At 42.1% G+C, this 24,343-nt stretch overlaps 1 protein-coding gene across 4 annotated transcripts in view; it reads right to left on the bottom strand.

Moving 5' to 3' along the window:
* Nucleotides 1–23,502, bottom strand: part of uso1 (USO1 vesicle transport factor) — a 78,719-nt gene extending 55,217 nt beyond the window's left edge. For all 4 annotated transcript variants that reach the window (XM_060851502.1, XM_060851504.1, XM_060851503.1 and 1 more), the window contains exons 1-4: nucleotides 23,373–23,502; nucleotides 13,480–13,566; nucleotides 12,419–12,483; nucleotides 2,807–2,886 (exon numbers count right to left, since the gene is read on the bottom strand). In XM_060851502.1, the coding sequence (XP_060707485.1) occupies nucleotides 2,807–2,886; nucleotides 12,419–12,483; nucleotides 13,480–13,566; nucleotides 23,373–23,438 (298 nt within the window). In that variant the 5' untranslated portion in view covers nucleotides 23,439–23,502. The remainder of the gene's footprint in view (nucleotides 1–2,806; nucleotides 2,887–12,418; nucleotides 12,484–13,479; nucleotides 13,567–23,372) is intronic.
* Nucleotides 23,503–24,343: the final 841 nt, after the last annotated feature.

Here is a 24,343-nt window from a genome sequence, read left to right as displayed (position 1 = left end):
CTCTCATTCCAGTTTCACTGAGCTGAGATTGCTATCATGTCAGGTGTCAAGAAATCCCAAATATCAAACAAAAATAGCAACCTCTGCTCTATAGAACATATTAATATACCAAATATTTAACAGTATGTAACTTGAACATCTGTTGCAGGAAATGTCTTGCAATAAAGTTGGCATATCCCAAAATAAACATTTAGAGACAAATAAATTTGATGAAGGAGTGGTAGTGTGGATTTGGAAATGAAACTAAAGTCTCCAAAGCCAGGAATGATATGGCAAAATAACACTAGTAATTATATGGAGAAGTTCTGAGTTTTTGACAAGATTCATCAACAATTACCAGGACAAAGAGTACAGAAATCAAGAATTTCAAGAAATCAAGGCTGAGTCTAGATTATTGTGGTGCTGGAAAAGCACAGCAGGTCAGGCAGCATCCGAGTATCTAACAGACTTGAAGGACAAGAAAGAGAAAGCAGCGCTGATTAAGATCTTGCCTGAACATAAACGTGTCATAAACAAAATCTCTCAAAGAGCTGGTCTTTGAATATTTGCTTGTGCTCAGTGGTGCTGTTCACATATGGTCAGGTAACACACCATTGTTATTGCACTGTTAAAAGACAGCTATGTTTAAGAAGGTGTATTCATTTTCTTAGTTTTTGCATCACAGTTGAGTCACTGCTTTATATCAAAATTTAAAGACACAAAAACTGTGTCAATACTTACACCTTCGCATTCTTAAATTGGAAATTTTAACAGCTGCCTTGCTTTTAATCTATAGATTTCCCCTGTTTCAACAAGCTTATTCCAGTCCTTTCTTATACCCTATCCAGCCCTCCTCTAGTCAAGAGCTGGTTTAGCTCAGTTGGCTGGATTGTTGGTTTGCAGAGCAGTGTGATGCTAACAGTGTGGGTTCAATTCCCTTCATCGGTTTGGGATACCATGAAGGACTCTCCTTCTCAACCTCTTCACTCATTTGAGGTCTGGTGGCCCTCTGGTTAAATAATCACCAGTCACTTCTCTCTCATTAGGAGCAGCCCAATGGTCTGGTAAGACTGTGGTGACACAAGAGCTACAGCCTCAAATTTTGTGCTTGGTTCATCCAGTTCAGCCTAAATACTGCAGGAGAGACCTTAAGCAAACTTCCAACTCTCACCTAAACATCAGATTTCAAACTCCCATTCAAGATCCCTCCTCTCACTTTGTGAGGACTTATTCACGGCTGGTGACCCTCTTGCTCCCAAAATGCTGCATCCATCTCTTTCAACACCCACAGCTTTCCTCTCCCCAGCTTCCAATATGCTGTGCTAGTCAAGCAATGACTAAAAACTTTAAAATGCATTATGCACAGCACTATGTTTTGTTATAATAATCCCTTATCATTTGAAGAGCTTTGCTGTTTCTTAAAAACTGATGGAAAGACATTTTTAAACTTGCCTTTCATATCAGTGTAGACAGCACATTAAATTCTGCCTTGCTGCATTATATTTGGAAACAGATGTACTGTACAGATCTGGAATTGGTTAACTATTTTATATCACAATATGAAGTGACTTAAAAAAATCTAACCCCTGTGGGCACAACATCAGGGATCATCCAGAGTGTAAAGGGCTGGAACTTACTGCTTGCGAGGATCGTAGAAGCAGACACCCTCAAATTCTTAAAAACAGAGATATGCACTGAGAGAGCTATAACCTACAACATATAGATAAAGTCTGGGAGTGACAATATGTTGGATCATTCTTTCGTCTGACAGAGACTGGTCAAATGGTCTATTTTTGTTGACATGCTTCGTCTCGGTTTTATGATTCGACATAAATACGAAACTGTCAACCCACCAATCAGCATGTCTATCTATTCATTGTATAGAACTCTTATGTACTGCATACACTTCCAAACATGGCACTTCCTGCAAGGTTCTCCCTTATGCACTGCCCTGTTAAAGAAGACATGCTTCATCCAGTATACCTCCAACGTTTTCTTCCACTCACCTAGTTATATTAAGAGATTTTTCTGATCAATATGTTCAGAGATATTCTGGAGCAGGTGAATCTTGAAGCCAGGCTTCCTAACGCAGAAGTGGGGACACTACCACTACACAATAGCCTGCCTAGTTATGTTAGAACATATGAACATAACTAGGAGCAGGAATAGACCATCTGGCCCTTCGAGCCTGCTCCACCATTCAATAAGATCATGACTGTTCCATTCGTGGCCTCAGCTCCACTTACTTGCCCTCTCACCATGACCCTTAGTTCCTTCATTGTTCAAAAAAAAAGTGTCTTAGCTTTAAAAAATATTTATTGAAGTAGCGTCAACTACTTCACTGGGCAGGGAATTCCACAGATTCACAAAGTTCTGGGTGAAGAAATTCCTTCTCAATTCAATCCCTAATCTGCTCCTCCAACCCTACAGGAGCAGGTGAGTCTTGAATTCAGGCCTCAGAACTCAGAAATAGGGGCACTACCACTATACAACAGACTGCCTAGTTATATTAAGAGAAGAATGAAGAAACAGTTGCATTTGAGGGAAAGATAACCTAAATTTGTTTCATCTCATTTTAATTTTGATTTCAGTCATCTGATAACATAGACCTAATAGTTTTAGTGTCCAACTACTTAAATCGTTCATGTGGCAAATCTTTGCTCAAAGACCTGTGAAATTGCCTATTTTCAAAAATTTACAATAAAGCAAGCTGCAAAGTAAATAACACATTTTTCTAGGAATTCAAACTGTGAACATTAAAAACTACAAAAGTCTAATTAGAAAGTTTCACTGGTAAGCGATGGGAGTACTGAAATGTTCTACATACCTGGCTCCTCCTCTTCAACCTCATTGGAGATCAGATTGCAAAGAGTATCCAATGCATAGCCAATAATTTCAGAGTCTGAACTGGAGAAATAATAGAAGGTATAAATATCTTTTCAACTCCAAACATGTAAAACCAAAATGGCAACACTGGTTCTGACTAAAGGTCATTGGATTCAAAGGTTAATGGTTTGTCTCCCTGCAAATCAGATCTTCAATCTGCATCAGGTGGAATAGTTAAGGATAAGTTCTAACAAGAAACCTGGAATCACCCAAACACTTGCTGCAAGTAGTCAGCATGTTGCATCTCATAATATTCTTTTCTTGTCATAATAGCACGAACACTTGGCAATTCCATGGAGCAACACACACAGGGGTTGCTATCAACAGCTCCAAATAATTACTTTAAAACAGAAGTGCTTGCATCATAAATAAAGATAGAAGACAACAAAACCAAAACTATCATAACATCAATGCAAGCAGACTTCATGTTGATTAATAACTTAAAATCGTGATGCATGGTACTTTGTTAAATGGGCCATTATAGCAGAATTATACTCCAACACAATATGCAACCTAATGGGCTGGTGTATCCCTCACTCTGGCATTACCATTAAACCAGGGCTGATTCCATGGCTTAATGAAGAGGGCAAGAGACTATGACCAGAGCAGCACCAGCATACCTAAAAATGAGATGTCAATTTGGTGTAGTTATGAAACAGGATGTAAGATGCCAAACAGCAAGATAGACAGAGTTAAGCAACCCACAACAAATGGATCAGATCTCAGCTCTACAGTGTTGCCACATCCAGTCAGGAATGGTGATGGATAACCAAACAATTCACTTGAATGGGCGGCTTCAGAAATATCCACCCCCTCAATGATAGAAGAGCCAGCACATTAGTGCAAAAGACAAGGCTGAAATATTTGCGACAATCTTCAGCCAGAAGGGCTGAGGGGATGATCCATCTTGGTGAAAGTGAGGATTGCAGATCAGCGTCGAAATGTGTGGTGCTGGAAAAGTGCAGATGGTCAGGCAGCATCCGAGGAACAGGAGAGTTTACATTTTGGGCATAAACCCTTCAGCAGGAATTTGGGTTGGGTGGGTGGGGGGGCGCAGAGTAAGTGTTGAAAGTGGCTGAGATAGATAGATAGGAGGTTGGGGGTGGAGGTAGCTGGAAAGGTGATAACCAGATGCAAGGAGGGGTAATAGTGATAGGTTGGAGGGAAGGGTGGAGCAGATAGGTAGAACAATTCAAGAGGGAGGTGCCAAGTTGTAGGGTTGGATCTGGGCTGAGGTGAAAGGAGAAATTTGGAGGTTGCAAAGGATCCTTCCACATCCAGAGATTTTCCTGCACATCCAAAACACCTCATCTACTGTGTCCGTTGCTCTCAACGTGGTGTCCTCTACATTGGGGAGACAGGTCGCCAACTCATGGAACATCGCTTGGACACATGCACCAAACAACCCCACCACCCTGTGACCGACCATTTCAACTCCCCCGTCCATTCTGCCAAGGACATGCAAGTCTTGGGCCTCCACCACCACCAAATCCTAGCCACTCAATGCCTGGAGGAAGACCATTTCATCTGCTGCCTTGGGACCCTCCAACCACATAGCATTGACGTCGACTTCATTAGTTTCTTAATCTCCTCTCCCTCCCACCTTACCCCAGATCTAATCCTCCAACTTGGCATCGCCCTCTTGAACTGTCCTACCTGTCCATCTTCCTTCCCACCTAGCTGCTCCATACTCCCCTCCAACCTCTCAATATCACCCCCAACCTACATCTACTTAATCGCTTCCCAACTACATTCTCCCAACCCCACTACTTATTTCTTAACCTCCTTGCCACCCCAATGAAGGGCTTAAGCCCAATACGTTAACTCAACTGCTCCTCCTGTACTTTTCCAGCGCCACACTTTCAGACAATGATCCATTTTGACCGCTCCCCGCTGTAGTTCCCAGCATCACAGATACCAGTCTTCAGCCAATTGAGCTCATTCTTCATGATTTTTAAAAATGGTTGGAAACACTGGATACAGAAAAGGCTAAATAATAGAAGACGTAAGCCCCAGAAGTTGCCACACCCTAGCCAAGCTGTTCCAATACAGCTCTAACTGTGCCCAAAATGTCTACGCAATGGTTTATTTGGAGCAGCTTGTGATAGAACACGCTGTGTACAGGCAGTTCTGGATTTGGTGATGAGCAGTGAAGCCAACTGGATTACATCAGAAATCACACGATACCAGGTTATAGGCCAACGGGTTCATTTGACACCAAAGCTTTCGGAGCGCTGCCCCTTTGTCTGGTGACGTGAAGAAAAACATACAAGCAAAGAGTTTATAGACACAAATCAAAAGATCATACAAACAGTGAGAGTGGAGTGTGGACAGGCTAAATAAGAAGTTTCTGTAGATGATTAGAAGTGTCAGACAGTATGAGCAAACTGTCAACAGCTGAAAAGTAAAGGTGATGACCTATAATCCAATTAAAAAGGAGGCAAAGAGCCAGTTTAAAAAATTAAAAATAAGGTGGTGCTGAAGACAAACACAACGGCTGGAATAATGATAGGTATAAGAGTCAGATTCTGACAGTCTAAAGTAACAAGTAATCTAAAACTGCACAAACCGATTAAAGAGGTCATAAGTTATCAAGGTGATAGTGTTAAAACAGGACAGTAAGGTAGATTTATTAACTACAGAACAGTATGGTGGGGTTCCACATAGCATAACATGAACCCAAGATCACTGTTGAAGCAATCTTCATGGGTTCGGAACTTAGCTATCAGGTTCTGCTCAGCGATTCTGCATTATTGTGTGCATCTCGAAGCCTGCATATGGACTTCAGCAGTTCAAGGTGGCAATTCAGCACCACCTTGTCAAGGGCAATTAGAGACAGGCATTAAATGTTGGCTCAGCCAGTCACACCCACTGAAGAAAGCACAAAACCAGATCATTCGTCCCATCAATTCTCTGTGCAAATGACTCAAGTGCAAACAAGTGCAACATTCAAGAGGCTAGGGCTTAACTATTTTTGGACATTACAGTCATATCCTTGTGTAAATGAAAGCTAAGAGTGGTACAATTCAGGGATCTTGGATGACCAGAGAAAATAAGAGCTTAGTTAAAAAGAAAATGGAGGCATAAGGTTTAGTAAACTGAAGACAGAGCCCTCGAATAATACAAAAGTAGCTGGAAAGAACACAAATAAAGAATTGAGAGGGCTAAAAGAATCTTGAGGGACAGAATGGACATGTATTTGGAAAGGCAAGGACTGATTAAGGATAGTCAACATGACTTTGTGCGTGGGAAATCATGTCTCACAAACTTGATTTCTTTGATGAAGTAACAAAGAGGATTGATGAGGGCAGAGTGGTAGATGTGATCTAAATGGACTTCAGTAAGGTGTTCGACAAGGTTCCCCATGGGAGACTGGTTAGCAAGGTTAGGTTAGCATGGAATACAGGGAGAACTAGCCATTTAGATACAGAACTGATTCAAAGGTAGAAGACAGAAGGTGGTGGTGGAGGGTTGTTTTTCAGACTGGAGGCCTGTGACCAGTGGAGTCCCACAAGGTTCGGTGCTGGGTCCTCTACTTTTTGATATTTACATAAATGATTTGGATGTGAGCATAACAGGTACAGGGAGCATTGCTTGAACAAAGAAACCTTGGAGTGCAAGTTCATTGCTCCTTGAAAGTAGAATCGCAGGTAGATAGGATAGTGAAGGCAGCATTGGGTATACGTTCCTTTATTGGTCAGAATATTGAGTACAGGAATTGGGAGGACAGGTTGCGGCTGTGCAGGACATTGGTTTGGCTACTTTTGGAACATTGCGTGCAATTCTGCTCTCCTTCCTATCAGAAAGATACTGTGAAACTTGGTAGGGTTCAGAAAAGATTTAGGAGGATGTTGCCAGGGTTGGAAGATTTGAGCTATAGGGAGAGGTTGGATAGGCGGGGGCTGTTTTCCCTGGAACATCGGAAGCTGAGGGGTGACCATATACAGGTTTATAAAATCATGAGGGGCATGGATAAGGTAAATAGATCATCCTTTCCCTGAGGTAGGGGAGTCCAGCACTAGAGGTCATAGGATTAGGGTGAGAGGGGAAACATATAAGAGAGACCTAAGGGGCAACATTTTCACGCAGAGGACGGTGCGTGTATGGAATGAGCTGCCAGAGGACGTGGTGGAGGTTAATACAATTGCAACATTTAAAGACTTCTGGATGGGTATATGAATAGGAGGATTTGGAAGGATATGAGCCGGGTGCTGGCAGGTGGGACTAGATTGGGTTAGGATATCTGGTCAGCATGGACGAGTTGGACCGAAGGGTCTGTTTCTGTGCTGTACATCTCTATGACTTTAAAAGGGGATACGAAATGTCTTTGGCAAACAGGACTAGGACAATCCCAAAGTATTTTACATATAGATAAGGAAGAAGGTGGCAGCTAGGGAAAGAGTAAGTCAACTCAAAGGAGGAAAATTATGCATGGAGCTGAAGGAAGCAGATAAGGTCTTTAATAACTACTTTCCATCAGTATTCACAAAAAGAGAAAAAAAATGCTGGATGAGTCGTCTCAGGAAGGGGCATGTCAACATACAAAAAGGTAGTGAGTGTTCTGAAAAGCATTAAGGTAGACAAATCCCAGGACCTGAGGGATCTATCCCAGAATGCTGAGGGAAACAGGTGAGGAAAATTGCTAGGGTCTTGCCCAAACTCTTTGTATCCTCTTTAGTCACAGGAGAGTTCCCAGAGGACTAGAGAATAGCCAACATTGTTCCTTTGCTTCAGGGCAAAAGGATAATTTGGGAAATTACAGGCCGGTAAACATTAAGTCAGTAGTAGGGAAATTACTGGAGAATATTTTTAGGGATAGGATTTATTCATCTTTGAGAAAATATGCACCAATTAGCAACAGGCAATGTAGTTGAGTGCATGAAGTGTTGTGTCTCAAAAACTTGAATGCTTTTCCAGCAATTGACAAAGATGAGTTATGGGGGCAGGACGGTAGATTTTATCCCCATGAACTTCCACAAGGCCTTTGACAAGGTCCCAGATGGTAGGCTGATACAAAAGGTGAAGTTACATGGGATATATATAGCTATGTTATAGAAATAAAAAATGTGGTTTGGAGGAGAATGTCGGTAGACTGATTACTAAGTTTGCAGGACTCGCAGATGGTGTGGACTACTGCCAGAGGATACAGCAGGATATAGAGAGAGATTTGGGCAGTAGAAAGGCAGATGGTGTTTAATCAGACAAATACAAGATGCAGCATTTGGACGATCTAGTGCAGGAGGAAGTATACTGTAAGTGGCAGAACTCTTAATAACATCATATAGAGAAATCTGAGTGTACAGGTACACAGCTCCCTGAAAGTATCAACACATGTGGATAAGGTGGTCAAAACAGCATATGGCATGCTTGCCTTCATCGGTATATTGTACAATAGTTGGCAAGTCATTTTGCAATCGAATTGAACTTTAGTTAGGTCACGTTGGAATATTATATACAGTTTTGGTCACCTCATTGCCAGAAGGTCATGGAGGCTTTGAAGGGGGGTACAGAAATGGTTTACCAGGAAGATACCTGGTTTGGAAGGTATTAGTTATGAGGAGAAATTGGACAAACTTGGTTAGTTTTCACTTAGTGTCAGAGGCTGAGGATGGAAGTTTACAAAATTATGAGAGGCATGGGTAGAATGGATCGTCAAAATTTAAAGGAGACTTGAGAGGAAAGTTTTTTTAAAAACATGGAAAGTGGTTATGTATCTCAAAAGCAGTGCCAGAGGAGATGGATACAATGGCAACATTTATGAGGCATTGTGATGGACACATGAATGGACAAAAAATAGGGGAAACTGTTTTTAAAGATTAGAAAGGCATGTGTCACTGCAGTCTTGGTGGGCTAAAGGGCCTGTTCCTGAGCTGTACTGCGCATTGTTCTTTGTTCTAATGCAACTACATGGTCGTCACAGAGTTTAAAACTACAGGGCATATTTTTAAGGTGAGAGGAGAAAGATTTACAAGGTACCCAAGGGCTAATATTTTTCACAAAGAGGGTGGTTCGTATGTGAAATAAACTTCCAGAGAAAACGATAGATGCAGTTCCAAGATTGAAAAGATATTTGGAATAAGAAAGGTTTAGATGGATATGGCCAAATGCAGGTAAGTGGGACTTGTTTAGTTTGGGAAACTTGATCAGCATGGACCATTTGAACCAAAGAGTCATTTTCAGTGCTGTATGACTCTGAGACAAATTTAAATCAGTACACTCTATATTTCTTCAAGTGTTAAGACTTTTATAACATTTGTCATCTGTACACTCTGCAAAAATATTACTTTGCAATGTTGTTGAGGAAAGTATCTTCAAAGAATCCCTGTGTTTGACAGCAATCAGTAATCGTTAGCCGGAAAACTCAGCAAGGATTTCAGACCTTACAGGAGTAATTTTTTCAGAGCAGACCAATTTGCTTCATCTTAAAACAATATTGACTCAATCAAAAGGATGGGAAAATGCTAGTTGATTGCATCTATGAAAAATGATGTTTTGAAAAGTAAATGAGTTCCTTGTTACTGATTTGGATTTGTCTCAGTTGTACAGCACAGGAACAGACTCTTCAATTCAACTCGCCCATGCTGTTACTTTCAAAATCAAATATTTCATCTAATCTGCACAGTATACGAGAGGCTGGCTTTTTTTGTTTGCTTTTATAAAACAGAAGTTTAAATCAGTTGTCCAGTGTAGTTAAAGCAATCAAATATTGCTATTTTCTTCTTTCCAGGTAAAAGATGCAGTTGACAGTTTATATCTGGAGTGTAAAGAAGTTTTGATCAGAATTATCTTAGCGTCACAGTCAGAGACGGACAGCACGGAAATAGACCCTTCAGTCCAACTTGTCCACGCCAACCAGATATCCCAACTCAATCCAGTCCCACCTGCCAGCACCCGGCCCATACCCCTCCAAACCCTTTCTATTCATATACCCATCCAAATGCCTCTTAGCCTCCACCACATCCTCTGGCAGCTCACTCCACACACGTACCACCCTCTGTGTGAAAACGTTGCCCCATAGGTCCCTTTTATATCTTTCCCCTCTCACCCTAAACCTGAGCCCTCTAGTTCTGGACTCCCCGACCCCAGGGAAATGACTGTTGATTTATCCTATCCGTGCCCCTCATAATTTTGTAAATCTCTAAGGTCACCCCTCAGCCTCCGACGCTCCAGGGAAAACAGTCCCAGCCTGTTCAGCCTCTCCCTATAGCTCAAATCCTCCAACCCTGGCAACATCCTTGGAAATCTTTTCTGAACCCTTTCAAGTTTCACAACATCTTTTCGATAGGAAGGATACAAGAATATTCCAACAGTGGCCTAACCAATGTCCTGTACAGCCGCAACATGACCTCCCAACTCCTGTACTCAATACTCTGACCAATAAACGAAAGCATACCAAACACCTTCTTCACTACCCTATCTACCTGTGATTCCACTTTCAAGGAGCTATGAACCTACACTCCAAGGTCTCTTTGTTCAGCAACACTCCCTAGGACCTTACCATTAAGTATATAAGTCCTGCTAAGATTTGCTTTCCCAAAATGCAGCACCTCGCATTTATCAGAATTAAACTCCATCTGCCATTTCTCAGCCCATTGGCCCATCTGGTCAAGATCCTGTTGTAATCTGAGGTAACCTTCTTCCAATGCATTGAGGAGAAAAGTTTATTTCATGGAACATAGCTTGCTAATAGAAGCTGTAGCCAAGCTACTTGGGAAAGCTACATTAGAACAGTGAAATAAAGATCTGTGGAGTCATAACTCTGACCCATCTCCTTGATTGCAGACTTGTCAGCTGTATGGATTATTTTTAATAGGGACTGCATTCGATAAAGCAGCGTGCCATTTTAATATGTATTGTCTTATCAAGCCATGTTATTGATCAAGGAAACAAAGCCATTATTAATGTTTTTTCTTTAGTCCTTCATGAGACATGGGTGTCAATGCAAAGGTCAGCATTTTATCCCCAGTCTTAACTGCAAGAGTCAACCATTTTAGTGCAGTTCTAGAATCACAATCAGACTGGGTTAAGGATGGTAGATTTCCTTCCCTTCAGGACATTAGTGAACATCAATGATCCCATATTATGGTCACCCTTACAGAGGCTAGTTTTATATTCCAGGTTCATTCATTGAATTTCAATTCTACCAGCTTCTATGGTGGGATTTAAAAGTATGTCTCCAGAGCATTTGACTAGACTTATGGTTTACTATCTAGTGACATTACCAACACAATACCGGCTCCTCCTTACTCATTAACCTCACTATGAGATAACTGGACATTATACACTAGCATGTACTCAATAACCAAGACGAACAAAAGGACTGCTAACAGCAACATAAACAGATGTGGAACCACAATTAGTATTTGTGTGCAACATAAAACACGACTGAGCTGACTGACTGCACAAGGAGATCACAAAGACAGCAGCTAACTTTTAGGCCTTCAGACTCTCAAATAAAAAGGATATCTTCAACATCAGGGAAAAAAAGAGAGAGAGAAGACAAAAGTTTAAATCTTAAAATTTTCCCAATATGTGCTCAGGAGGAGGAAAATACAACTAATTCAGTTTTCATTTTTTCATAACCTTTACCCAAGGGTACAGACAAGGAAACGATTAAGTACTTTAGACAATCATTTAGTCACAATAAAGTCAGTGGCTATACTTGTATTTTGCTGAATTTCAAAAATTGAGGAGCCAAACACTAAGCCAAGGTAGAATTTGATGGCAATGAACATGCATTCATTTGACAGCTATTTGAACCTTCAGGGCTTTAACTCACCCAACTTCAGATTTGTTACAGTAATTCTAAGTAACCACACATAGCTCATCTTACAGGAGGAAAATCCTGCAGATGCTGGAATTGGAACTGAAAACAACAAATGCTGGAGATCACAGCGGGTCAGGCAGCATCCAGGGAGAGGGAGCAAGCTAATGTTTTGAACTTAAATGACTCTTCAGCAGAGCTCATCTTAGTTTGCTCCTGGATACAGCTCCTTTACCAATAAAACAAAAAGGTGCCCAAAAAGGATCCCAGATGTTACCCCCAGCTCAAAGTCAACAGGATCAAATTCTAAAACCAGACAGCAACACTTCCATGACAGATCACTGCAGCACCGATTGGCAAATTAGTTACGCAACAACAGATTCCATCCTTCAAATCCCAAACAATGCCGAATAGTAATTTGAAAACAGAACACGTTGCAAAGACATAGTAAGTATCTTACTTTTTTAAAAATCATATCTTAGATACAAGATTTGACTAGGTAGCATGACTGAAATCAGAAAAAGGCAGCATCCTTCCAGGACAATACTAAATTTAACACTGTCTCTGTTCAATGCAACGTCTTCACTTCATTCTTAAGATTGTTTAGAGGCATCTAAGTAATTGTCAATCTCCTTCCAATTCCAATCTATAAGTTAGATGAGTTTATATGATTTTAATTAACTTACAAACAACTATCAAGACAATTTCTGGATGCAGACTATCACCATACTCATCATCAGACAAACTCTCAATGCCATGTGCCTTTATCATATATAGCAACCTACTTACCGGTCTGTCTGCAGCACATTCACAAGGTGTTCCATGGCCTGACTGCCCACTTCAAGGCGATATTTCTAAACAAAATAAAAAATCATTTTTGAGGACTCCTCCAAATGGTCAGGTATTGGTCTGGAGATCTTTTTCAAGATAACTGTTGGGAATAAAGAGTACACAGAGTCCTTGGAAAGCAAGAGAATATAAACAAGAATGGAGGGCACTAAGGTACAGAGCTGAACATTGTCAGAAGCAGCAACACTTTACAAAGCCACAAATTAAAAGGCATTACAGATCATTTACAAAGGAACAGAATGCAAAACATGTTGCACTTAAGAACCTTGAGGGAGCATATTGCAGCACTGTGCATTGTCTCTGTTTCTACACAAAAACAGGACCTAAAAATTACAGGAGAAAATGCACAAAATATTGTCAATAATGTCACAAAAATGAGGAAGTACAATGATCAAATAACATCAATCAGGCTGGGACTCTTTCCTCTAGAAAAGCAGAGAAATGACATGTGAGAAGTCTTTAAAATTTTGATGGGGTTTGATTGATTACAGAGAAAATTGTGGGAAGCCCAAAACTACAGGTAGTATATGGAAGCCCGTTACTAATAACTCCTCCACCTTCAGTTGGGACAACACCACTGACTAACATCCATATTCTCCCACATACTTACAGGCAGTACAAGCTAAATGAAACAGGCGCTTGTTTTACAGGGAATGCAGTAGAAATTTCTTTACCAAGAGTGATACAAATGTGGAACTCGCTTCCACATGAATTAATTTGGTGAAACTCAAGATTGATCCTCATTTACCCACTCTTGGGTCCCTACTAGGGAGTACCTTGAAAACATTATAATGTCAGTTTTATTCAAATTGGATAAAAATTAATAGGCCTCAATAGGTTGATCTGTATACATTCAAATGGCAGACAGCACAACTCACTCTTAATGGAAGCTAGCTTTCTGATAACCACATGGTTTTCAAGCCCATAATCCACTTAAAATAAATACACACTTTCAAACAAAGCAGACTGGAAATTTGATAAATGCAGAAATAAGGATATACTTTGGATAATGCTTTGAGTGCACGGACTGCATCTCTGCGATCCTCCAGTAGTGTTGAAGAGGCAACTCGGTCACATAGCTTCTGAACCTGTTCCAAAAAAATGAGAGGATAACAATTTGATTTTTTTAAAATTGAAAACCTTTTAGTTTAACTGCCAAAACATGCATTTTACAGTGCCACAAAGATTACTGCATGGAATCAGAGCTTCTAGTGTGGGCCCAACTGACTAACATGCATAGAGGATTAGTTAGCTAAAGAAAACTGTAGGTATAAATAGGGATCTATTGGGTTGTCAAGCTGGTGGAGACCACAATCAGGAATAAAAAGTTATTTAATTCAATTTATAATGTTGGGCAGCATGATGGCTCAATGGTTAGCACTGCTGACTCTCAACACCAAGGATCTAGGATTGGGTTTGGGTTTGGCCTTGGGTCACTGTCCGTGTGGAGCTTGTACATTCTCCCTTCGTCTGCATGTATTTCTACTGGCTGCTCCAGTTTCCTCCCACAATCTGAAGACGTGCAGATCAGGCTGGATTGCCCATGTCCATAGTGTCCAGGGATGTGTTGGCTAGGTGGGAAAGCCATGGTAAATACAGGATTATGAGGATTGAGGTTTTTCTTGGGGTGGGGGGGTGGGTCTGGGTGGACTTTTTTTTGGAGGGTCAATGCAGACTTGATGAGCTGAATGGCCTCTTTCCACACTGTTGGGATTCTATAAGACAAGAGTTAAGTCAGTGCAATTCAATAATAAAGTTATGAAGGACAGATTACACTTGATTAACTTGACTGAATTTTTTGGAAGGTATTCAACAAAGTATGACACAGGAAGCTGGTTATAAATGGAAGACCATGGAATTACAGGAAAGTGGTCAAATGGGTACAGAACTGGCTGAGTGACAGCAAGCAGAGAATGGGTTTTTCAGACTTGAGATAATTTGCATTGACATATGCATGGAATCAATTTTAGAATCGTTTATTGCTTGCAAGTGACAAAGACTCAGGTGTGAGGACGACCATTCAAAATAACTTGACAAAGTAGAAGATCGGGATGAGGATGTTTGGAGATATTGGGCTGACATAGACAATGTGGCGCAATCTGAAAAAGATTTGCATTTATCTAGCACTTCTAACCACTGGGTATCTCAAAGTGTTTTGCAGCCTATGAATTTTTTTTTTTAAATGTCACTGTTGTAGGAGACACAGCAACAAAGGACACTCAGCATAAGCACTCAGCACACTCCCACAATCAACAATAAGTTATGTCCAAATGATTTGTTTATGGTGATGTTGAGTGAGAGATAAATCCTGTTCTCATCTTTGAAATAATACCATGGGATCTTTTACAGCCTCCAAACTGGAAGATGAGGCATCCATTTAATAACTCCTCTGAGGTAGCACCTCTCAGTGCAACACTCTCTCAGTACAGCATCAGAATGTTGGTCTTGATTTCAAAACCCAAAGTAGGACTTAAATCCAGAACTGAGAGATTTGGAGGAAATTGATGGCTGGTACATAATTGATGAGGAGGATCAAGGTGGAGTATAATGCACAGGAGTAAAGTTTTGCGATCTGCAAAGGTACAATACAGAAACCTAGCAATGTGCCATAAATACCATGATTTTGACAAGTAGATAATTAGAAAGATTTTGATGTCAAAAAACAGCAATCTTTAAAGCTGGCAGAATAAGTTAATAAAGTGGTTAAACAATATACGAGTACTTGGATTTGTAAATAGAGGAACAGAACATAAAAGCAAATAGATCAGATTTTAATTTTAAAAAACACTTAGGTTAGGCTTAGATGGAGTACTTTAGATCATTCTGGGTATCTCTCCAAGAAAGGATAGAAAGGATGTTGTTAAATTTGAGAGGGTGCAGAAAAGATTTACAAAGAATTTGCCGAGTCTGGAGGGTTTGAAGCACAGCTGAATAGGCTGGGGCTATTTTCCTTGAAGCGTTGGAGGCTGAGGGGTGTCCTTTTAGAAGTTGATAAAATCACGAGGGGTATGGATTTAAAAGGGACTCAAAGGGTAACCTTTCACGCTGACGATGGTGCATGTATGGAACGAGCTGCCAGAGGATGTGGAGGAGGCTGGCACAATCACAACATTTAAAAAGGTATCTGGATAGGTATATGAATAGGAAGGGTTTAGAGGAATATGAGCCAAATGGGATTAAGTTAGATTAGGATGTTTGGTCGGTGCAGACCAGTTGGATCCAAGGGTCTGTTTCTGTGCCGTAAGACTCTATGACTGAGGTGCCATTGGGATCAGCACCATGCCTCAACTATTTACAATCTACATCAATGATGTGGATGAAGAACCAAATAGATAGTCATTAATTTGCTGAGAAAGGCAGCTCGGAAAGTAAGTTGTGAAGAAGATCAAGATGTCTTAAAGGGGATACAAATAGTTTGAGTGGAGAATAAAAAAAACTGCTAAAATGGAGTGAAATGTATGAAAGTATGAATGTGTCCAGCTTGATAGAAAGAATTAAAAAAAGGTCCCATATTATTTAAAGAAAGATACTGCAGAATTGAAGTACAGAAAGATTTCGGCAAGCTGGTATATAAATCAAAATTAATCTGCACATACAGTAAGTGATTAGAGAGATAAATTAAATACAAAAGGAAGAAGGATTGTAGAAGATATTTGTGACACCACATCTTGAGTACGACACAGAGTTTTGGCTCCCTTATTTCAGAAGGGACATAACTGTATTACATACAGTTCACACAAGGTTCATTCTACTGATTTCTGAATGGGGTAGGTGTTCTCTTTTGGAGGAAATCCTGGACATGTTGGATCTGTATGCAGAGGAGTTTAAAGAACTGAAAGGTGACCATATTGGACCATAGAGAGGTGCAGTGGGGACTTGACAGAGTGGATGCTTCTCCTTATGGGAGAGACTAAAACTAAGCAGCAAAGTTTAAGAATAAGAGATTGCCCATTTACAACAAGGGAATATTCTTTTCTCAGAGGATTGAAAAATCTGTGGAACATTCTTCGCTACACAGCATTAGAAATGGAGATCCTTGAATATTTTAAGGCAGCGTAGAATGACCTCCTTGGTTAATCAAGAATCTCAGGGCATCAGCATGAGGAACAAAAATATAGGGTTGAGGGCACAATCTGATCTGAAAAGATGAAGTAGACTCAAGCAGCCAAATGGCCCACTTCTGCTCCTAACTGGTGTGTTCTAATGACCAAGAATAATCAGTGTCCATCCTGAAAACCTGATACAGAAACTGTCCTGGACCTTATAGATGAGAACTGTGGTCAATCAACTGATTTTCCACTGAACTATGAAAAATAAGATGATGGAAAGGTGGTAATGTTGAGACATAATTAACCCACAGGCTCAAGTTAATGTTCTGGAGACATCAGTTCAAATCTCATTATGGCAGCTGATGCAATAAACAACATTTGTAGCATAAAGCCAGTTGCCCCAGTAACCCCAGTAACAAAATCATGACAGATATAATCAATAGTTGCAAAAAGATCCTAAAGTTCACCCATGCCAATAGGAAAGGAAATCTGCCATCCTTACCCATTCTGGCCCACACAAGACCTCAGAACCACAGCAACATCGCTGGCAAAGTCAGTGAGTACAGGGCATGCACTTAAAGTTATTAGTAGAAAAAAAGAGAATGGGGTGAGGTCTGGAACTCTGACTGAAAAGGGAGTAAAGGCAGAAACTCAAAACTCATTTAAAAATGTGCCAGGATATGTACCAAAGAGCATCAACCTACAAGAATATAGCCAAAAATTGGAAATTGGGATTAGGCTGAGAACGTTGTGAACCACCCCTGAGATGGCCCAACAAGTTAACTCAAGTGAAGTTCGGGGTGAGCAACAAATGCTGGCACTACCAGCAACACCCATATCACCCGTTAACTGTTCTCACCAGCAAAGGTGCAACAGTATGATTCATTTCCAATAATAACTAAAGGATGGTGTAGGAGGGAGGGCTTCAGCTATTTGGACAATTGGACTGCATTCTGGGGAAGGTGGGACCTGTACAAGCAGGACGGGTTGTACCTGAATCAGAAGGGCACCAATATCCTGGGGGGTAGGTTTGCTAGCACTCTTCGGGGTGGGGGTGGGGGGGTTTAAACTAATTTGGCAGGGGGATGGGATCCGGACGTGTAGTCCAGCAAGTAGGTTAGCTGTTTTTCAGGATGTCCAAGAATGTAGGTAGGCTGTGGAGAAGGTAGCACTGACAGGGAATACTTGCGGACACAGGAATGGGTTCAAGTGTGTATACTTCAACGCAAGGAGTACCAGAAATAAGGTGGGGGAACTTATGGCGTGGATTGGTACTTGGGATGACAATGTTGTGGCCATCACGGAAACGTGGATAGAAGAGGGACAGGAATGGTTGTTGGAGGTTCCTGGCTACAGATGTTTCAGTAAGATTGGGGGGGGGGGCGGGGGCCGGGTGGTAAAAAAGGAGGGGTGTGGTGTTGCTAATTAGAAATGGTATAACGGCTGCAGAAAGGCAGTTCGAGGGGAATCTGTCTTTGGAGGTAGTATGGGCTGAAGTCAGAAATAGGAAAGGAGCAGTCACCTTGATGGGTGTTTACTATAGGCCCCCCAATAGCAGCAGAGATGTGGAGAAACAGATTGTGGAAAGGTGCAGAAGCCACAGGGTAGTAGTCATGGGCAATTTCAACTTCCCAAATATTGATTGGAAGCTCTTTAAATCAAGTAGATTGGATGGGGCGGTGTTTGTGCAGTGTGTCCAGGAAGCTTTTCTAACTCAGTATGTAGATTGTCCGACCAGAGGGGAGGCCATATTGGATTTGGTACTTGGTAACGAACTGGGACAAGTGATGGGCTTGTTAGTGGGTGAGCATTTTGGTGATGGTGACCACAATTCTGTGACCTTCACCTTGGTTATGGAGAGAGAGAGCTGCGTGTAACAGGGCAGGTTTTACAATTGGGAGAAGGGTAAATACAATGCTGCAAGACAGGATCTGAGGAGCATAAGTTGGGAGCATAGGCTGTCAGGGAAGGATGTCGTTGAAATGTGGAACTTTTTCAAGGAACAAATACGACATGTCCTTGATATGTATGTACCTGTCAGGCAGGAAAGAGATGGTCGTGTGAGGAACCTTGGTTGACGAGGGAGGTTGAATGTCTTGTAAGGAGAAAGAAGGAGGCTTACATAAGGTTGAGGAAACAAGGTTCAGACAGAGTGTTGGAGGGATACAGGATAGCCAGGAGGGAGCTGAAGAAAGGGATTAGGAGAGCTAAGAGAGGGCATGAAAAATCTTTAGCGGGTAGGATCAAGGATAACCCCAAGGCCTTTTATGCGTATGTGAGAAACATGAGAATGACGAGAACGAGGGTAGGTCCGATCAAGGACAGTAGTGGGAGATTGTGTATTGAGTCGGAAGAGATAGGAGAGGTCTTGAATGAGTACTTTTCTTCAGTATTTACAAATAAGAGGGACCGTATTGTTGAAGAGGAGAGTATGAAACGGACTGGTAAGCTAGAGGAGATACTTGTTAGGAAGGAAGATGTGTTGGGCATTTTGAAAAACTTGAGGATAGACAAGTCCCCCCGGGCCTGACGGGATATATCCTCGGATTATGTGGGAAGCAAGAGAGGAAATTGCAGAGCCGTTGGCAATGATCTTTTCATCTTCAGTGTCAACGGGAGTGGTGCCAGGGGACTGGAGAGTGACGAACATTGTGCCCAGGGAATAGGGATAACCCCGGGAATTACAGGCCAGTTAGTCTTACTTCAGTGGTAGGCAAAAGTAATGGAAAGGGTACTGAGGGATAGGATTTATGAGTATCTGGAAAGACACTGCTTGATTAGGGACAGCCAGCACGGATTTGAGAGGGGTAGGTCTTGCTTTACAAGTCTTATTGAATTCTTTGGAGGAGGTGACCAAGCATGTGGATGAGGGTAGAGCAGTGGATGTAGTATACATGGATTTTAGTAAGGCATTTGATAAGGTTCCCCATGGTAGGCTTATGCGGAAAGTCAGGAGGCATGGGATAGCGGGAAATTTGGTCAGTTAGATAGAGAACTGGATAACTGGTCGAAGTCAGAGAGTGGTGGTAGATGGTAAATGTTCAGCCTGGAGCCCAGTTACAAGTGGAGTTCCGCAGGGATCAGTTCTGGGTCCTCTGCTGTTTGTAATTTTTATTAATGACTTGGAAGAGGGAGTCGAAGGGTGGGTCAGTAAATTTGCAGACAATACGAAGATTGGTGGAGTTGTGGATAGTGAGGAGGGCTGTTGTCGGCTGCAAAGGGAATTAGATATGATGCAGAGCTGGGCTGAGGAGTGGCAGATGGAGTTCAACCCTGCCAAGTGTGAGGTTGTCCATTTTGGAAGGACAAATAAGAATGCGGAATACAGGGTTAACGGTAGGGTTATGAGTAAAGTGGGGGAGCAGAGGGATCTTGGGGTCTATGTTCATAGCTCTTTGAAAGTTGCCACTCAGGTGGATAGAGCTTGTAAGAAGGCCTATGGTGGATTAGCGTTCATTGGCAGAGGGATTGAATTCAAGAGTCGTGAACTGATGTTGCAACTGTCCAGGACCTTGGTAAGGCCACATTTGGAGTACTGTGTGCAGTTCTGGTCGCTTCACTTTAGGAAAGATGTGGAAGCTTTGGAGAGGGTGCAGAGGAGATTTACCAGGATGTTGCCTGGAATGGAGAATAGGTCGTACGAGGATACGTTGAGAGTCCTAGGCCTTTTCTCATTGGAACGGCGAAGGATGAGGGGTGACTTGACAGAGGTTTATAAGATGATCAGGGGAATAGATAGAGTCAGAGACTTTTTTCCCAGGTACAACAGAGTGTTACGAGGGGACATAAATTTAAGGTGAAGGGTGGAAGGTATTGGGGTGGGGGGGTGGAATATCAGGGGTAGGTTCTTTACCGAGAGTGGTGGGGGCATGGAATGCACTCCGGTGGGGGTGGCAGAGTCAGAATCATTGATGGCCTTTAAGCAGCAATTGGATAGGTGCTTAAGCTCGGACAAATATTCGGCACAACATCGTGGGCCGAAGGGCCTGTTCTGTGCTGTATTGTTCTATGTTCTATGTAAAGGAAGTGCATTCAGCTAGAATGAAGAAGTGCCTACGGGTTCAATAAAATGTACTGGACAAAACACAGCAGGTCAAGCAGCATCAGAAGAGTTGACATTTTGGGCAGGACTCTTCATTAATGAAATGTCAACTCTCCTGCTCTTCTGATGCTGCTTGACCTGCCGTGCTTTTTCCAGCACATTTAATCAACTGGCTTCACAGCATCAGCAGTCCTCACTATTGCCAAGTGCCTGCAGGTTAACATTAAAGGAACACATTTAATATTATTCTTAAAAAAAGTTACAGCCAAGTTTATAAAATTTTCCTCAAAAACTTAATGAAGCCTAACAATGCAACACTTGTACCTTGACTGAACATAACTAGGCCTCTCTCAAAGTTAATGTACTATTTCAAGACATCGACCTAAATATCAACACATCAGCATTGGAATTTCACTACAGCAAAACAACCTGACTACACAATTCTAAAAGGCTTATTTCTGGAATATCAATGAGGAACTGTTCAGTTATAAAAGTCTGAGAATTCTAACTGCCTGCCCATGGTATTATTCAATACTTTGCTCAGCAGGATCTTCATGAACACATTTCATGATTATTTAAATGGAAAGCAGTTGAGTTTTGATATAGTGTTGCCTGACTGTGCCTGTTTCTCTTGCTGTTTTCATCATAGAGATATATTGAATCCTATATTCATTTCATTGCTTCTTGGATTATCAATTAACATCAATTTGGAACACACTTGTTTGGAGGGGTTCAGATTTATTCCAAACAGCAATCACCTAAATTTGGGTATTAACAAATATCAGATTGAGGGATACATTAAATAGTGTGTGTAAAGAAACTTGGATTCTAAAACGTTCAAAACTCAACCTGGAATCAGATCTACATGCTTTTTGTATTAACTGAGTACTGTATAAGCTTGCATACTTCCAATAATACAATGGAATGGCGCAACGAGTCAGATCTTGCCACGTGTCGATGTTGTGGCATCTCATAGGTAAAGAAAATTATCAAGTATTGCTCCAAATACACAAAATTGAATCCCTTGGATTGCTTGTGAACTTCACAGCTGCTGACTTGGTGCCAATCAGAAAACAGATCATTTACCTAATCCTCACTGAGGAAATGACATACTGTCGATCGATATGTTAAACTTCAAGAGCAATGAAAAAGCAAATTACAGAGGGAATCGCCATTTTACCAAGGTCACTTCTGACAATTTATTCAAACCACGATCCTGGAAATATTTCATTGATATTGAAGTCAGAAAGAGTCCACTTCACTGACAGCTCAGGTAGTGGCATGAATCCACAGTTAATGATATAGCCTCCTTCAATTCAGAAATTTCACGCACAAACAGTGAAGAGCATTCAGTTGATGAACCAAGCTGAAAAAGATTGATCTCACTTAACCTTTAGTCCTTTCATGATGCTGACAGACCAGCTGTGCATTATCACCTTCTCTAATTTGTGTTTAAAATGGCCAGTTCCTCTGCAGGAAATATTTGTTCCACTGAATGACTTGCAGCCAGCTCAAAAGCGGAACAGTTAAAGAAATAACTCCAGTACATCTACCTAGGAATTCAGAGAATGTCAGGTGGCTACGTGGGTGATTTGGAGGCCACAGTCCTTTACATAATAGAAGGCAGGGATCATCAGGTTATGGTGACATCACTTCACATTTCACAGAACTGGGACATTTTTTCAAGGTTCAAACTGTGTTTGAAAAGGGCAAAGAAGTTACATTGATTATTAAATACTGTGCTCACCTAAACATTTAACTGACTCCAAGAAGTGATAAGATGGCAGCCACGAAACACTAAGACCAACTGTCCAAGTAGCCATACACACAGATGACAAGGACCACAAATTCGACTGGGACAACATAACGACCATAGGACAAGCCAAATCGAAGATAGCCAGAGAATTTCTAGAAGCATGGCACTCATCCACTGAATCCATCAACAAACACATTGACCTAGACCCAACATACCACTCACTACAACGAACCATCAGAACCGGCATGAACAGAAACAAATAAATTCCAGAGACAGTATAACAGCGCTTCACAAGAGGCTCCAAAGCACTGAAGATGTCACCAAGACAGGGGACGAAATGTCTGCAAATCAACTTCCCAGCTCTGCGAACATACCCACACCTACAGCTATGGTCAAAACATACACAACAGCAGGGAGAGAGATGGGTAATATTCCTGGAGGTCCTACACATCAAGGTTGTTAACTCTGATAGAATGGGAGCGGGAGTGCTGGAGCCTGCTACAACTGCAGTTCAGGTGTGAAGAACTGGGCCGAGCTGTGTTCCACAGGGATCAGTGCACGGACCTCTGCTGTTCGGGATCTCCAGGAGTGAATTGGAGAAAAATGCCTGGTCTAATTAATAAGTTTGCAGATGACACCATGACGAGTGGAGTTGCGGAAAATGAGGAGGAACGTCAGGGGATACAGCAGGGTATGGAGCAGCTGGCGGCTGACCCACCGACAGTGCGGCGCTCCCTCAGCGCTGACCCACCGACAGTGCGGCGCTCCCTCAGCGCTGACCCTCCGACAGTGCGGCGCTCCCTCAGCACTGACCCTCCGACAGTGCGGCGCTCCCTCAGTGTTGCGGTCCGGATATTATTTGTTTGTTTCTGTTGCGGGGATCTACCTCATACCCCGGTGATTCCAGGAGAGTTGTTCTCAGTCAGGGGCCGCTCTGACTAATCGAGGCCGAGGCCTAGCCCCTAGGTTTTCGGGCCTGGGCCGCACAGGTAAGGCCCGGGCCGCTGTTAGTCGGTCAAGGAGCAATATTTGGAAGCAGATACTCACCGTCTCGGCCCCGCTGGGCTGCGGCCCGGCGCTCTGGCCGCCCATTACCCCTCGGAGGAAATTCATGTTGGCCCAACCGTCCCCGCCCGAGCCAGCGCCGGCCGCCGGCAGCTGCGCCTGCGCACCACTAACACCAAGGGACCGGCCGCCAGCACCCACGCCTGCGCACTGTCACAAACACCGTGCCGGCCGCCGACATAACTCAATACGCCTGCGTGGAAACGTGGCAGCACACGTACTCACAAAGACAACACGTCACCACCTTAAAGGGACAGTCCACCAGCAACATGCACCATTTAAAGGGACAGTCCAACAGCTAAATACCCCATTTAAAGGGATATTTTAACAGTTACATGCGGCATTTAAAGGGACAGTGTGACGACCACGTTGATTCACTTTAATGGAGAGTGTGATTGCTTTATTGCTTCTTTTAAAGGGACAGTGATGTGCTGCATTGCTCCACTAAAGGGACAATGTGATTCATGCATCACTTCATTTAATGGAAAGTACAATACTTCCGAGCACTGCCCCTTCATGTTCATGTCCACCCCAGTCCAACACCGGCACCTTCACTTCATTTAAACTGACAGTGATGTGGTGCATTTCTCCACTAAAGAGACCATAAGACCATGAAGGGCTTATGCCCAAAACATCTACTCTTCAGCTCCACAGATGCTACCTGATCTGCTGTGCTTTGCCAGTGCTGCACTTTTCAACTCTGACTCTCCAGCATCTGCGGTCCTCATTTTCTCCATAAGACAATAAGACATTGTAGCGGAAATTAGTCCATCGAGTCTGCTCCGCCATTCACTCATGGCTGATAGGCTTCTTGAATTGAATTCAATTGAATTTATTGTCACGTGTACCGAGACTCAGTGAAAAGCTTTGTCTTGTGAGCAATACAGGCAGATCACAGAGTTAAGTAGCAAAGATAGTAAATAATAGGTAAGCAGTGGCAAAAACCAAAACAT

This window comes from Hemiscyllium ocellatum, chromosome 36 (genome assembly GCF_020745735.1).
Source record: "Hemiscyllium ocellatum isolate sHemOce1 chromosome 36, sHemOce1.pat.X.cur, whole genome shotgun sequence".
Taxonomy (NCBI): Eukaryota; Metazoa; Chordata; class Chondrichthyes; order Orectolobiformes; family Hemiscylliidae; genus Hemiscyllium; species Hemiscyllium ocellatum.
The sequence above is the reverse complement of the archived record's forward strand: the minus strand, read 5'-3'. Positions and strand labels throughout refer to the sequence as shown.